The sequence below is a fragment of the Oryzias melastigma genome, linkage group LG6 (assembly GCF_002922805.2).
Source record: "Oryzias melastigma strain HK-1 linkage group LG6, ASM292280v2, whole genome shotgun sequence".
NCBI lineage: Eukaryota > Metazoa > Chordata > Actinopteri > Beloniformes > Adrianichthyidae > Oryzias > Oryzias melastigma.
Genome location: NC_050517.1, coordinates 26,579,283 through 26,595,050, shown reverse-complemented (window position 1 = coordinate 26,595,050; position 15,768 = coordinate 26,579,283). Strand labels below are relative to the sequence as shown.

The 15,768-nt window shown below is 39.9% G+C and overlaps 2 protein-coding genes across 3 annotated transcripts in view; one reads left to right on the top strand and one right to left on the bottom strand.

Moving 5' to 3' along the window:
• Positions 1–2,639, bottom strand: part of nlrc5 (NLR family, CARD domain containing 5) — a 34,225-nt gene extending 31,586 nt beyond the window's left edge. Inside the window, exon 1 of the mRNA XM_024280880.2 lies at positions 913–2,639. The gene's annotated coding sequence lies outside the window, so the exon portion shown is untranslated. The remainder of the gene's footprint in view (positions 1–912) is intronic.
• Positions 2,640–3,610: 971 nt separating this feature from the next.
• LOC112151813 (myosin heavy chain, fast skeletal muscle) lies at positions 3,611–13,918 on the top strand. 2 transcript variants are annotated; one of them, XM_024280881.2, is made up of 40 exons: positions 3,611–3,659; positions 4,316–4,537; positions 4,612–4,755; positions 4,858–5,014; positions 5,100–5,127; positions 5,207–5,312; positions 5,398–5,490; positions 5,580–5,643; positions 5,719–5,817; positions 5,903–6,006; positions 6,095–6,233; positions 6,334–6,452; positions 6,600–6,749; positions 6,844–7,014; positions 7,106–7,409; positions 7,531–7,595; positions 7,687–7,774; positions 7,863–7,980; positions 8,072–8,195; positions 8,350–8,486; positions 8,623–8,878; positions 8,964–9,206; positions 9,294–9,470; positions 9,550–9,695; positions 9,800–9,890; positions 9,977–10,366; positions 10,460–10,586; positions 10,677–10,795; positions 10,883–11,079; positions 11,225–11,408; positions 11,502–11,667; positions 11,751–11,875; positions 11,969–12,277; positions 12,375–12,578; positions 12,671–12,796; positions 12,876–13,046; positions 13,128–13,232; positions 13,328–13,423; positions 13,527–13,658; positions 13,816–13,836. In XM_024280881.2, exons 2-40 carry the CDS (start codon positions 4,331–4,333, stop codon positions 13,834–13,836), a joined length of 5,802 nt encoding a protein of 1,933 aa, XP_024136649.1. In that variant the 5' UTR covers positions 3,611–3,659; positions 4,316–4,330. The 2 variants fall into 2 exon arrangements, with proteins under 2 accessions (XP_024136649.1, XP_024136650.1); XM_024280882.1 differs by lacking the exon at positions 3,611–3,659 and having other exon boundaries at positions 4,331–4,537; positions 13,816–13,918.
• Positions 13,919–15,768: the final 1,850 nt, after the last annotated feature.

The window sequence follows — 15,768 nt, the reverse complement described above, 5'->3', positions numbered from 1 at the left end:
CACACAATATCAGAGCTATCCAGCTGTACAGTTTAGCACCACATGGCAGTTCAGAAAAAGAAAGTCAGGATCTGGATCTCTTTGGCTGCAAGTGGATGGATCAGAAATTGAGTGGAGTAGGGAGACTTTAGCCCACCCATGGCAGCTGATGGTTCACAAACCTGGGATTTTTCAAACTTGTAACTTATCCATCAAGATTTAAAGAAATAAATACTCAGAAATGCAGTTTTAACCTGTTTTTTTTTTAATATGTGTCCTCCATCATGAGGAAAATGCCGCAAGAACATGTTTAAAACACCATCATTTTCACTGGAGTGGGTCTTTAACTCTGGTACAGTTTTCTCAGTGAGGGATGATATGAACTGGAAACTTTTACTTTCAGGTGCAGTAGAATGAAGTGCTGTGGAAAGATGGGTGAGGCTGAGCAGGATCTTACCACCATGTTTAATCTCTACAAGTGAAATTGAAATGGTGTATAATCCAAAACTAATAAGAACTATGTAGATCACAATCATACAAAGTAGTAAGAAAGAATTTTGTGTTTAATATACTAAACTCTCGGTCTAATAAATACAAAGGACTTAGTGAGTAAAGATCAAGTTAACCTATTTTTATATTGCCTTTATACAAACTCGCGACCAACTTTCATTTTAGTTGAACAAAGCGTCTGTCCGGATGATAACGCTGTTCTAACCGCGCTCTTTGTCTGTCGCTCTCACATACTCTGTCCTGGTTTAACTTTTGGCAGAGGTCGTTTAAGGTAACAAGTCCTCGGAGTCATTCACGCGCCTCTAATACACGCGCTAAAGCAGCGCATGGACGCAGATTATTAAACCCTCAAGGAACTTTGAGCGCTATTTGTCCACCTTAAAAAAGATTAACAGAAAATATCAATAAAGAAAATAAAATTACCGTCAGTGTTCATCGCGGACTGCAATGCACTGCAGCCGGAGTCTGTATTTTTTCTTTCTTTTTAAAACGAAACTTAACTCTCGGTGTTCATAGTTTTGGTTTCGCTTCTGGTAGCACAAAAACCTCTGACCAGTCAGGAGACAGAATGTAACTGCTTCAGGTCGTTTTCATTACCTGCGTTTTTAATAAAATTTTTAAGTAAAGCATAAAATACAGGAAGGGATGCTGTGATCCGACCTCACAGAGAGCTGAGTAAAATATCCATAATGTCGTGAGGCTCATACAAAAAACAGAACAAACAAACAAACAAAAAAACATAAACCACGTTTCTTTAATGATTTTGCAACCAAATTGATGTTCATTCTATCTTATGATTAAAGCAACCTTCAAGTTTACCTAAATAAATATGATCATTTGGAATGGTACATCAAACACTTTTAGCCCAAACCACTTTACAGTCACACGTTTCATTCATCCACATCCACAAACTGATGGTGTGTGAGCTGCCATGCAAGGCGCTAGTCATACCACCAGCAGCATTGGGGGATTCAGTGTCTTCCCCAAGGACACTTGGACACATGGGCAGGCAAAGTGGGAACCGAATCTGTGACCTTCTGATCAAAGGGAGACCACTCCACGTCTACGCCTCTGCAGAACATTTGCTTGCCAATAAATGGTTTCTTTAAATACATACAAACATCTAGCCAAAACAAAAAATCTCAACAGGTTTACAAATGTGTTTTTGGTCTGTTCTTTTGAGAGCTATACATGTAGCTTTTCCAAAATAAGATTAAGTAGAATAAAAGACATGTGGTGTTCAATTGTTAGAAAATCTCCCCTGAAGCCATGCTTCAAAACCAATTTATAAAAAAGAAAATAAAGTAAACCTAATTTTATATGTTCAGCCTATTTGCTTGCATATACACTAACATGTACATATACCTCCAAATGTACAGATTACATGCGTGGGCATGTAGAATGAAGAAGGTAAAACTGTGATGTTATATTAAAAGTTTTGATTTTTAAACAAAGTAAAAAACTAAATAACAAACACAATAATGGCAGAAGCTGAGCTTTGATGAGAAGATGTTGACACTGAAGGAAATACCAGTATAGTTGCAAATGGCAGAGCTTAAAATTTTCTATGACAAACACAGACAGAAATAGAAACAGACCTACAGCCCAAATTGAGACGCTTCAAACACATTTAAAGGAGGGATAGTAGATACATTAGTAGAAGGATGCCAAACATGGGCTTGTCTGGCAGGGGGTGGGGAGATTTATGGATGTGATAAAAGAAAACATGCAGTTGGTATATTAAGAAAAAAGGCAGACGACAGGGTAAAATGGGAACACCTAGTTCATAGTGCTGAGCTCTGAAAAAAACCTGTTCAAGTAGCACACAAGAAGGAGGTCAAAAAGCATTTATATTATGATTAAGGGCTGCTCCATCCACCATATGTGATCAGATTAGTGGCCTTACGCTCTTCAGTGACATGTTAACTTGTTCCAATGGAACATAGCAGTCTGGAAATCTCCTTCAATTACATGAATAAGTATGGTAGCTCCCACCTTCTGCCACACAGAAGGTCAAATAGGTTTTGTTGAATTACTTCCCTTTCATAAAGGTTAAAGTGCATATTCTGATATTAAAATTCATTTCATCCTTCCAAAATTATGAAAATGCCAAGGATTATAAATGACAAGTATTTAATTTAAGTCATTACTACTATCATGTTGTATAAATGTGAAGCCTCTCTTCACCATGGATTATTTCTGGACTGTATTTAAGATCCACAAGTCTATCATGCTTGAGAGTCCTTTCTGCATAACTTTGATTTAATTATGAGCTATAAACAGGTTCAAGTTAAGGAGTCAAGAGCAAGTAACATTTAGAATCTTAAAAAAGAAAAAAATTTTGCAACATAACATCTCTAACCTCTGTGACTTTAATTTACCAAGAAACTGATCCATATGGTCTGTTTCTTTTCCTTAAACAGATAAAAATGATTTACTGGGTTGGAACAGATGGAGGGTATTACATCAAGTGCTAAGGGAAATAGTTAGTAACTTTCCTTTTTCAAGAGTTAAAAATACTTTAGTGTTCCACAAAAAAAATACTTTAAATCTCACAGAAATAAACCCTGGAAGTGCAGAACATAAAACACAAAAAAGGGCTGAACCGGGAGCAAAAAATCTTCCAAATATTTAAGAAAAACAAACAAACAAACAGTAAAAAACACTCAAAAATAAATAACATTTTCTTTTTGCTGTTTCAGGACTTTTTTTTAAATGAATGACAATAAATGAAAAGCTGTTATATTAGACAGGGATTTTCCTAAATTTAGTGCCATAAATCAGCTGTCCCTATTACCTTACTTGGCTTGATAGCCTGCCTAAATCTTTGCCTTGTAAGCAAGGCAGGTTGTATATAAGAAGGCTCAGAGAAGCTTCAGAGTGTGGTTGAGAGGGAAGGAAGTTTCTGCTGCTGGTAAGCCAGATAATATGTTCATCCCATCTTCTGAATTAACTCAAAATAAAATTAGATTTAGAAAACCAAAAATGTAATAGTGCTAGAATTAATAAATTTTAAGTGTAAATTGGAAATAATGCATTTATTTTATTTAAAAAAATAGCCTGTCTTTGTAAACATTTCTGTTCATGTTTAGTTTATCCTTGATTTTAAAAACTTACTTTTTTCCAGGTTTGTTGAGCATCAATTTCTTTTTACTTAAGGAAGAACACATGTGAGTAGAAACTTATTTTTTCCTATCAAATCATTTTTTTTTTCAAAAATATGTTTTTTTTAATCAAGCATAGTAAAAAACAAAAACACAATATGCCCTAATCAAGAAAAAGTTTCAAACATGATATTGACAAACCATAGATTTTCATACACAAACACGTTTAAGTTGTTGAAATACTAAAATTGATCTAGAATTGTGGAATAAATAAATCATATTAATTCACTGAGAAATGTATGTCTGCAATAGCTTAAAAGGACTTAGTCTTTGTGAGCATAAACTCAAGCTGATGTATTATTTTAGGTCAAACATGGAACAAACAATTCTTTTAGTGAAATATAGATTATGTTTACTTGAGGATTACAATCCTTAATTGGAATTTACACTGCTAGACTATGTTTTGCGTTGTTTTTTTTCATCTTTTATTGGCAATTCTTGAGGGCTTGGGCCAGTATTTCACTGTTTTTGACCATGAAACTTTTGAACTTTTGCTAAGAAAACAACATAGGAACTAGTAAACATATTTAATGACAAATATGCAAAGCAAACACTCAGGTGCAGGAAGTTTAATTAGCAAAACTTAAATGCACTAAATATATGAATCATGTAAAATATATATATAAAATTAAGTAAGATTTAATTTTTTTGCTGTCTCTCAGACAACATCTGCCACCATGAGTACAGACGCGGAGATGGCCGTTTACGGCAAAGCTGCCATTTACCTCCGTAAGCCTGAGAAAGAAAGAATTGAGGCTCAAAACAAACCGTTTGATGCCAAGAGTGCCTGCTATGTGCCTGATGCCAAGGAGCTGTACTTGAAGGCAACCGTCATCAAAAGAGACGGTGGCAAAGTTACAGTCAAACTCTTGGAAAATGATGAGGCAAGTACAGTAAAGTCACATTTAGCACTAAGTTAAGAGGGCTATATTGTAACAAAGATGTTTTCCTGTTTCAGGAGAGAACAGTAAAGGAAGATGAGGTCTCTCCAATGAATCCTCCAAAGTTCGACAAAATTGAGGACATGGCCATGATGACCCATCTCAATGAAGCCTCTGTGTTGTATAACCTCAAAGAGCGTTATGCAGCCTGGATGATCTACGTAAGACATTTTCATTTGAAACGATCATAGTAACACTGAGACTTCAAGCACTTGCAGAAATATAGTAATCTAAGGTTTTCTTAAATCGTTTATCCCTTTCAGACCTATTCTGGGTTGTTCTGTGCCACCGTGAACCCATACAAGTGGCTCCCAGTGTACGACTCTGAAGTTGTATCTGCCTACAGAGGCAAGAAGCGTATGGAGGCTCCTCCCCACATCTTCTCCGTCTCTGACAACGCCTTTCAGTTCATGCTTACTGGTATGTTACCCACAAAGTCTTTGCTTATGGATATATCTGTTTTGACTTACATGGACATTCATTGTTTTTCATTTTACTTAAACAGATAGGGAGAACCAGTCTGTCTTGATCACGTAAGTATTAAACTCACTGATTTCCTTTATCTGCAATGTTATTATGTTCACATACTCACCAATCTCTGTCCGTACCCAGTGGAGAATCTGGTGCTGGAAAGACTGTCAACACCAAGCGTGTCATCCAGTACTTTGCAACTATCTCCACTGGAGGAGAAAAGAAGCAGCAGCCTGGCAAAATGCAGGTAAAATATAGAAACACAACATAGAAACACAAATAAAGATTCAAAAGTTCTTCTTCTGACACAATGCTAAAAAACTGTATTACAGGGCTCTCTGGAGGATCAGATCATTGCAGCCAATCCTTTGCTGGAGGCTTATGGTAATGCCAAAACCGTGAGAAATGACAACTCCTCTCGTTTTGTAAGTATGGAACCATGTCTGAGTCATAATGAAACTCATAAACCATCACCCATGTGAATGTAGCATGAATGTTCCTCCTCTCCACACAGGGTAAATTCATCAGAATTCACTTTGGCACAACTGGCAAGCTGTCTAGTGCTGACATTGAGACATGTAAGTAAACCACTGAATCCCTTCCTGTTGTTTCTGACAGCAAACATATTTCAGACTAACAACAAATATTTACAGATCTGCTGGAGAAGTCAAGAGTGACATTCCAGCTTCCTGATGAGAGAGGCTACCACATCTTCTACCAGATGATGACAAACCACAAGCCTGAGCTGATTGGTAAAGAGAAGCTTATCCTATGTGTTTAGAAAACACAAGTGTTTTCAGTCTGAACATTGTATCTAACATGTACTTTGATTTTCAGAAATGTCCCTTCTCACAACCAACCCCTACGACTTCCCCATGTGCAGCATGGGTCAGATCACTGTGAAGAGCATTGATGACAAAGTCGAGCTGGAAGCCACTGATGTGGGTGTACTTTTTAAACGAAAAGAGATTAATAATGTGTCCTCTAAAAAGTATAACTTTTAAAATGGACTCCATGATTTTATCATAGAACGCCATTGACATCCTGGGCTTCACTAATGAGGAGAAGATGAGCATCTACAAAATGACAGGTGCTGTACTTCACCACGGTAACATGAAGTTCAAGCAGAAGCAACGTGAGGAGCAGGCTGAACCTGATGGCACAGAGGGTGAGAATCCCTTTACACTAAAAATCCTATAAAGTTATTATGCAATTGCTGTTATAAATAGCATATTTGCAATATTATTAACTTCTTTTTCTGTTTACAGATGCTGACAAGGTTGCCTACCTGTTGGGCCTGAACTCTGCTGACATGCTTAAGGCTCTGTGCTATCCCAGAGTCAAGGTCGGAAATGAGTATGTCACCAAGGGACAGACAGTGCCTCAGGTAAAACCCTGATAAAGATAGCACCTATACAGAAAAAAAGGTGACATAGGGAGAAAAAAACCTCAGATTTCAATATATTGTAACCGTTTAAGGTCTCAACCAATGGATCTCTGTGACTAACCGAGATATGCTATTGTTATTCTTTAGGTGCTGAACTCTGTCACTGCCCTGGCCAAGTCCATCTATGAAAGGATGTTCTTGTGGATGGTCATCCGTATCAACCAGATGTTGGACACCAAGCAGCAAAGGAACTTCTTCATTGGTGTCTTGGACATTGCTGGATTTGAAATCTTTGACGTAGGCCTCCGTCCATATCATCATCATCCCACTTCTTCGGCTTGACTTTCATTTGGCATAAATCTTACTGGGTTGATGACTTGTGTGTTTGCAGTTCAACACACTGGAGCAGCTGTGTATCAACTTCACCAATGAGAAACTGCAACAGTTTTTCAACCACCACATGTTCGTCCTGGAGCAAGAGGAGTACAAGAAGGAGGGTATTGTCTGGGAGTTCATTGACTTCGGTATGGACTTGGCTGCCTGTATTGAGCTGATTGAGAAGGTAAGAATTGGCCTAGGCATCTTGTTTTCAAATTGTTGCTTCAAAGTGTTACTTTTATCTTGTACTTATACCTTCTCCATCTTCAACATAGCCCATGGGTATCTTCTCCATCCTTGAAGAGGAGTGCATGTTCCCCAAGGCAACAGACACATCCTTCAAGAACAAGCTGTATGACCAGCATCTTGGCAAAACCAAAGCTTTTGAGAAGCCAAAGCCTGCCAAGGGCAAGGCCGAGGCCCACTTCTCCCTGGTGCACTATGCTGGCACTGTGGACTACAACATCGCTGGCTGGCTGGACAAGAACAAGGACCCACTGAACGAGTCTGTTATTCAGCTGTACCAGAAGTCCTCATGCAAATTGCTGGCTGTCATCTATCCACCTGCTCCACCTGAGGGTAAATTTTTTAGACACATCCACTATATATGGAAATGTTGTTTTTTTTACATATAACATTTAAATCCAGATTAGTTTGTAAGGATTGAAGGAATATTTTCAAAATTTCCTTTGAAATGTAGAGGCTGGCAAGAAGGGAGGCAAGAAGAAGGGTGGTTCCATGCAGACTGTGTCCTCCCAGTTCAGGGTAAGCATTGAGTTAACCATGAAATGTCTGCTGATGGCTATCATAAGACTTTATTTTTCATTAAGAAACATTTAATACTTCACACCTACAGGAGAACTTGGGCAAGCTGATGACTAACTTGAGGAGCACCCATCCTCACTTTGTGCGTTGCCTGATTCCCAATGAGTCAAAGACTCCAGGTACATATTTATTTATTTATTTTTTTCCCCTCGCAATGTGTATGATTTATTGCACAGGGTAGATTACAGTCAAAACTCTATTTCACAGGTTTGATGGAGAACTTCCTGGTCATCCACCAGCTCAGGTGTAACGGTGTGCTGGAGGGTATCAGAATCTGCAGGAAAGGCTTCCCCAGCAGAATCCTCTACGGTGACTTCAAACAAAGGTACTATTTTTGTCTCAATAGAGATGCTTATATTAAAGAGAAAATATGACTAAAATTATTGTTCAAACCCTTGTGTTTTTTTTTTCTAAAGATACAAGGTGCTGAATGCCAGTGTCATCCCTGAGGGACAGTTCATTGACAACAAGAAGGCCTCAGAGAAGCTGCTTGGATCAATTGATGTCAACCATGATGAGTACAGATTTGGACACACCAAGGTTAGTGTTGTTACGTTTTGTTTGTTTTTTTTACTAATGTTACTGTTACTTTTGCTATTATTTGACATACAGATGTAATTAGGGTTTTGGTTGTACTAATTACTTATTGTCAATGAGGTTTACATCAATAACATAATTTTAATGCTCTATACAGGTGTTCTTCAAGGCTGGTCTGCTGGGTACTCTTGAGGAGATGAGAGATGAGAAATTGGCAAGCCTGGTAACAATGACTCAGGCTGCTTGCCGTGGCTTCCTCATGAGAAGGGAGTTTGTTAAGATGATGGAAAGGAGGTATGTCAAAATCAACTCATTTTAAAATAGCCCATGCACCTTAAGTTTAAGTGACAGAAAGAAGGCATGTCAATCTCATATCATTTTAAAATAGGGAGTGGACTTTATTGTTTTAACAGAAACCTCTTGCCCACAGGGAAGCTATCTACACCATCCAGTACAATGTCCGCTCATTCATGAATGTCAAACACTGGCCATGGATGAAGGTGTACTACAAGATCAAGCCTCTCCTCAAGAGCGCTGAGACTGAGAAGGAGCTGGCCCAGATGAAGGAGAACTATGAAAAGATGACATCAGACTTAGCTACTGCCTTGGCCAAGAAGAAGGAACTGGAGGAGAAGATGGTTTCTCTTCTGCAGGAAAAGAACGATCTGCAGCTGCAAGTGGCATCAGTAAGCAGCGATAAGTTCAAGACTTTTGCAACTCACTTGTGTTTCTAACTTTAACATTTACATGGTTCTTTAAACAATAAAATAGGAATCAGAGAATCTGTCAGATGCTGAAGAGAGATGTGAGGGACTGATCAAGAGCAAGATTCAGCTGGAAGCCAAGCTCAAAGAGATAACTGAGAGGCTGGAAGATGAAGAGGAGATCAATGCTGAGCTCACTGCCAAGAAAAGGAAGCTGGAGGATGAATGCTCAGAGCTCAAAAAGGACATTGATGACTTGGAGCTTACCTTGGCCAAAGTGGAAAAGGAGAAGCATGCCACCGAGAACAAGGTTTGTCAGTCTTAAGTGTTACACCAAAAACACATACATGGGAAATGGTTGAGTCATGTCATACAAACATCTGTCCTGCAAATGTAGGTGAAGAACCTGACTGAGGAGATGGCCTCTCAAGACGAGAGCATTGCCAAACTCACAAAGGAGAAGAAGGCACTCCAAGAGGCTCATCAGCAGACCCTTGATGACCTGCAGGCAGAGGAAGACAAAGTCAACACTCTGACCAAGTCCAAGACTAAGCTGGAGCAGCAAGTGGATGATGTAAGCTGCAAATGTAACAAGAACTTTAAGAGCAAGATTCTTTTAGGAAAATAAACTAACTGACCCTTTTCATTTTCAGCTTGAGGGCTCACTGGAACAAGAGAAGAAGCTTCGCATGGACCTTGAGAGAGCCAAGAGAAAGCTGGAGGGAGATCTGAAATTGGCCCAGGAATCCATCATGGATCTGGAGAATGACAAGCAGCAGTCTGAGGAGAAACTGAAGAAGTAAATACACAGCTCTGTTGTTTGTTTTTCCGTTTTTAAATGTAAATTTCAGTATGTTGGTCAAGACACAGAAAGTCTTAATATCAATGTCTCTTTTTACACAGGAAAGACTTTGAAATCAGCCAGCTCCTCAGCAAGATTGAGGATGAGCAGTCTTTGGGCGCTCAGCTTCAGAAGAAGATCAAGGAGCTCCAGGTGATTCACTCATTTGATTTCATCAAAACGTGCCCTATATTTTTTTCTTTCAATTTACTGGAATATATCATTTGCACATTCAACAGGCCCGTATTGAGGAGCTTGAGGAAGAGATTGAGGCTGAGCGTGCTGCTCGGGCCAAGGTTGAGAAACAGAGGGCTGACCTCTCCAGGGAACTTGAGGAGATCAGTGAGAGGCTGGAGGAAGCTGGAGGTGCCACTGCTGCTCAAATTGAGATGAACAAGAAGCGCGAGGCTGAGTTCCAGAAGCTCCGTCGTGATCTTGAAGAGTCCACTCTGCAGCATGAAGCCACCGCTGCAGCTCTGCGCAAGAAGCAGGCTGACAGTGTTGCTGAGCTGGGTGAGCAGATCGACAACCTCCAGCGCGTCAAGCAGAAGCTTGAGAAGGAAAAGAGCGAATACAAGATGGAGATCGATGACCTCAGCAGCAACATGGAGGCTGTTGCTAAAGCCAAGGTACATGGGGACTTCAACTGAGCCTTAGAGTTGAAAACAAGTCTTTAGTTGGTTTAGAGACAGTTGAAACAATTCTGTTTTCTTCTTTATTAGGGCAATCTTGAAAAGATGTGCCGTACTCTTGAGGACCAACTCAGTGAACTGAAGACCAAGAATGATGAGAACAATCGTCAGATCAATGACTTGAGTGCACAGAAGGCACGCCTGCTCACTGAGAATGGTAAGTACATGCAGCGATTTAACCTGATACTCTTATTGCTGGGAGATGAAATTAACACACACGAATCTACAATGTTTATTTTCACTAAAGGTGAGTTTGGCCGTCAACTTGAGGAGAAGGAAGCTCTTGTTTCTCAGCTGACCAGAGGTAAACAGGCTTTCACCCAGCAGATTGATGAGCTGAAGAGACAGATTGAAGAGGAGGTCAAGGTAAGAAACATCACACTTTTAGAGACCATCCTTACCATTCATCTTTGACTTCATCATTTTAATTGTCAAACCTTTTGTTGAAACCAGGCCAAGAATGCCCTTGCACATGCAGTGCAATCTGCCCGCCATGACTGTGATCTGCTCAGGGAGCAGTTTGAGGAGGAGCAGGAGGCAAAGGCTGAGTTGCAGAGAGGAATGTCCAAGGCTAACAGTGAGGTGGCTCAATGGAGAACCAAATATGAAACTGATGCCATCCAGCGCACAGAGGAGCTTGAAGAAGCCAAGTGAGTAACAGTCAGACAAGTGGCAGAGCTTTTGAAACAATTCTCCTTAATTAACAAAACAATCTTCTTAACTGTAGAAATACATGTTTAAATATGGGCTAAGACATTATAATTCACAAAATCCCTCTCTTGACTTTTCTTAAAGGAAAAAGTTGGCTCAACGTCTCCAGGAGGCTGAGGAACAGATTGAGGCAGTGAACTCTAAGTGTGCATCCTTGGAGAAGACCAAACAGAGGCTCCACAGTGAAGTAGAGGACCTTATGATTGATGTGGAGAGAGCCAATGCTCTTGCTGCTAACCTTGACAAGAAGCAGAGGAACTTCGACAAGGTCATTCTTTCACATTGAACACAATCAAATCCCAAAAAATATCCTCACAGTGTGGATGCATAACCCTGTTAAATTTAATATGTGTGACTTTAGGTGTTGGCTGAGTGGAAACAGAAGTATGAGGAGTCTCAGGCCGAGCTTGAGGGTGCTCAGAAAGAGGCTCGTTCTCTCAGCACTGAACTTTTCAAGATGAAGAACTCTTATGAGGAGGCTCTGGATCAGCTGGAGACCATGAAGCGTGAAAACAAGAACCTTCAGCGTAAGTTCCAACAACACAGATAAAACATGTTCTTTTAATCATTGTTTCACATCCTAAAATGATTTTTCTACTCTTGTCTGCAGAGGAGATCTCAGATCTGACTGAACAGATTGGTGAAACTGGCAAGAGCATCCACGAGCTGGAAAAGGCCAAGAAGCAAGTGGAGACTGAGAAGTCTGAGATCCAGACTGCTCTTGAGGAAGCTGAGGTTCATTCAGAAGAATCTTTGAAAAGAAAATTCCTGCCAAAAACAACAAATATAGATATAAGGTACCAATCTATTTGTTTTTAACATTGTTAGGGAACTCTGGAGCATGAGGAGTCCAAGATCCTGCGTGTGCAGCTGGAGCTGAACCAGATCAAGGGTGAAGTGGACAGGAAGATTGCAGAGAAAGATGAAGAGATTGAGCAGATTAAGAGGAACAGCCAGAGGGTGATTGAATCCATGCAGGGCACTCTTGATGCTGAGGTCAGGAGCAGGAACGATGCCCTGAGAGTCAAGAAGAAGATGGAGGGAGACCTGAATGAGATGGAGATTCAGCTGAGCCATGCCAATCGCCAGGCTGCTGAGGCACAGAAGCAGCTCAGAAATGTTCAGGCTCAACTGAAGGTACAGAAAGATAAAACTCTCACATCAAGCATGGATATACTTGACGACTGTATTATGTTTTAAAGTTGTAAATGGTTTCTTTCTATTCTTCCTCCAGGATGCTCAACTGCACCTTGATGATGCTGTGAGAGCCCAGGACGACCTGAAGGAGCAAGCTGCTATGGTGGAACGCAGAAACGGTCTCATGGTGGCTGAAATTGAGGAGCTGAGAGCTGCTCTGGAACAGACAGAGAGAAGCCGCAAGATCGCTGAGCAGGAATTGGTGGACGCCAGTGAGCGTGTTGCACTTCTGCACTCCCAGGTGAAATTATTGATATTCTACCTTTTCAAATGAATGACAAACAATCTGGTAATTTGGGAAAAACTTAAGTTTTCAACATGCCATTCTTTCAGAACACAAGCCTTCTGAACACCAAGAAGAAGCTTGAATCTGACCTGGTTCAGGTCCAAGGAGAAGTGGATGACGCTGTCCAGGAAGCAAGAAATGCTGAGGACAAGGCCAAGAAGGCCATCACTGATGTGGGTGTATACTTCCTCTGTTTGCATTACACTTCAACATGGTAGGTAATAATTCTAAAATGGATTTTAAATGTTCTAGGCTGCCATGATGGCTGAGGAGCTCAAAAAGGAGCAGGACACCAGTTCTCACCTGGAGAGAATGAAGAAGAACCTTGAGGTTGCTGTGAAAGATCTGCAGCATCGTCTGGATGAAGCTGAGAACCTGGCCATGAAGGGTGGCAAGAAGCAGCTCCAGAAACTTGAGTCTAGGGTAAAAATCAAAAGCAACATTTTTATGTACAAAACTCCACAAATGCATACAAAAAGCCACAAGTCTAATATCTGTTTCTAGGTGCGTGAGCTGGAGTCGGAGGTTGAGAATGAGCAGAGACGTGGTGCAGATGCTGTTAAGGGTGTCCGCAAATATGAGAGGAGAGTGAAGGAGCTCACCTATCAGGTACAGTAACATGAACAATTATTTTGCAAGTTTTTAATATTATTGTCAAGAAATTACAAGTAAAAATACATTTTATCCTAAACTACACCTAACAGACTGAAGAGGACAAGAAAAACATCAACAGGCTGCAGGATCTGGTTGACAAGTTGCAGCTTAAGGTGAAGGCCTACAAGAGGCAGTCTGAGGAAGCGGTAAGTGGAAAAATCACAACTCATTTTATGAGTCCACTTTGTCTGTCTTAATTCAGTTGTTATGTCAATTAAAAAAAAAATCTTTTATCTTTTTCAAATGCAGGAGGAGCAGGCCAATGTTCATCTGTCCAAGTGCAGAAAACTCCAGCATGAGCTTGAGGAGTGTGAGGAGCGTGCTGACATTGCTGAGTCTCAGGTCAACAAGCTGAGGGCAAAGAGCCGTGACTCTGGCAAGGTAAATATTGTGTTCTGTATTTGAAAAAGTGTGTTCGATTTTTGTTTATAACTGACTAATTTGAGTGTTTTCCATGTTTTTACATTATATACAAATAGTTAAAAGTTGAACAATGAAAATAACCTGACATACAACTTTGTTTGTGCTGTTTTTACAGGGAAAAGATGCTGCTGAATAAGGCACATTGTCTTCTACAATGTTGAATCATAAAATATGGTTTGACTTGTGTTAAAACAATAAAAAATGTTCTTGCTTTTAAATGTTTCTATGTAATTTCTTTACTACTCATAATCTAAATGCAGATAACTCCTGAGAATTAAAAAAAACATTTTAGTAAGGAACCTTTATTTTAACAAAACCCATAGTTAAACTATATTACTGAAACTCACATTATAATGTTATTTGAAACTAACACAAGTCTTCTTGATGAACAAGAAACTTGGTCAAATTGTGAAAACCAATTGTAAATAAAGAAGATAACCTATTTTCACAAAAAAGTCAAACTAAAAATTATGTGAAACTTCGCCCTGAAAACAAGGCAAAACATGCAAAGTAACTGAGCATGCTCAGTAACAAGTAATTATTTAAGGAGGTATCAGGAGGAGGAGGGGCTGTGTTTGTCATGTGCGCCTGACAACTTCATGGGCCAGCCAATGAAAGGCAAGACCTTGGTCTGATTTGATTTGTTCAAATCCACCGTCGCAAAAGCAAGTTTGGGTCATCTTACTTTAAAAAAGTAACCAGTCATAGTTACTAGTTGCATTGTTAAAAACATAATTGAGTTACTTTTTGGACAACTTCTTGGAGACTACATCTTAAAAGCAATTAGTTACCCAGCAAAGTAACTTCTGTTTTAATTATGTGTTAATACATGGAAATACATTTTGAAATTTTCCCCAGCTTCCTGCAAACATAAGAAATAATTTAAACGCAATCTATTAATAAATGTAACATTTCACTTACTGAGAGTAACCCCCCCTAACAAATTCAGGCTCCTATAGAGCCTTCATTACCCTGTGGTAATTGTAAAGAAAGTTGGGGACTTCTTGTAGACAGCCACATTGTAGCTGACTTGAATAGGTGGTCATACAGCCAAAGCACATTGTTCTTGGCAATAGAGGGATCCCAGAAGAACCCTGGATGAGAAGGAGTCTCAATCCATCCTCCTGGAGAGGCAGGCTGAGTTGGAGGGGCTGGTGACACACACAGGGAGTCACAAATGCAGTCTGGAAATACAAAAAGAATCAACATGTTGTCCCAACAAATAGAAGTGCAGCACATATGAGTATAGTTCACTATCTGACTTCTTCAGAGTTTACTAGGTTTTGCATAGCAGCTAATTTTAGAAGCAGTGCGAATGATGACTATAAAAAGATTGGAGAGTGCTCTTAAAAGTACCTCTGAGCAGTTTTCCGTAAGGTGGTCCCAGAATACCGCTAAATAACTTTAAAGGTTACTTTTTAAAAAAACAATTTCCTGTAAATTCATAAAATAAAATCAAACATTCATACATATCCCTGTGTTCCAGCATAACCAAAAACACATTTTTGATGTGCCAGTCACTGCCAGTTTTGCCATGGACTGGGTGGCGAGCCCTACCTTTGATGTCCGGGCCGGTAGACGTTGGAAGTTTGTCAGGGACAGAACATGCATTGGAGCAGTGGTAAAAAGCCCCAATGTCAGTTGAGTCAGAAGAGAAAAAAGTAGAGTTAAGAAGCAGCACTGCATTTATCACGTAAAACATGCCCGCTGGTTGATACGCAACTTCTCGTGACAAAGGTAGGGGGGTTTCTGTGGGTCAGCATGAATAGCATTCATCATACAGCAGAAGTATGTTTGAGCGTTTCATGATAGACATGAGCACATTTGTTTATTGATCCCCTCAAGTCATGATCATTCATAATTAACCCTTTGATGACCAGAGATCAAACAGCAGGATATTTCATCAAGATATTTGTGAGATTTACATTTTATTCATCTAAGGGCGTCGAACATCACATGCTAGGCACATGGCAGCTGACTGTGGGACTCCCCCCACATACAGGTGACAGGCTAGGGGAGAAGACAAACAACTGCCACTTTATTTTGTAAATTTGGTCACTGGACCGCC

Coding starts and splice junctions, on each gene's coding strand:
- LOC112151813 (XM_024280882.1), top strand. CDS start 4,331: ATGAGTACAGACGCGGAGATGGCCGTTTACGGCAAAGCTGCCATTTAC. Junction 5,491..5,579: donor ATGACAACTCCTCTCGTTTT/GTAAGTATGGAA, acceptor CTCTCCACACAG/GGTAAATTCATCAGAATTCA. Junction 8,487..8,622: donor GTTAAGATGATGGAAAGGAG/GTATGTCAAAAT, acceptor TCTTGCCCACAG/GGAAGCTATCTACACCATCC.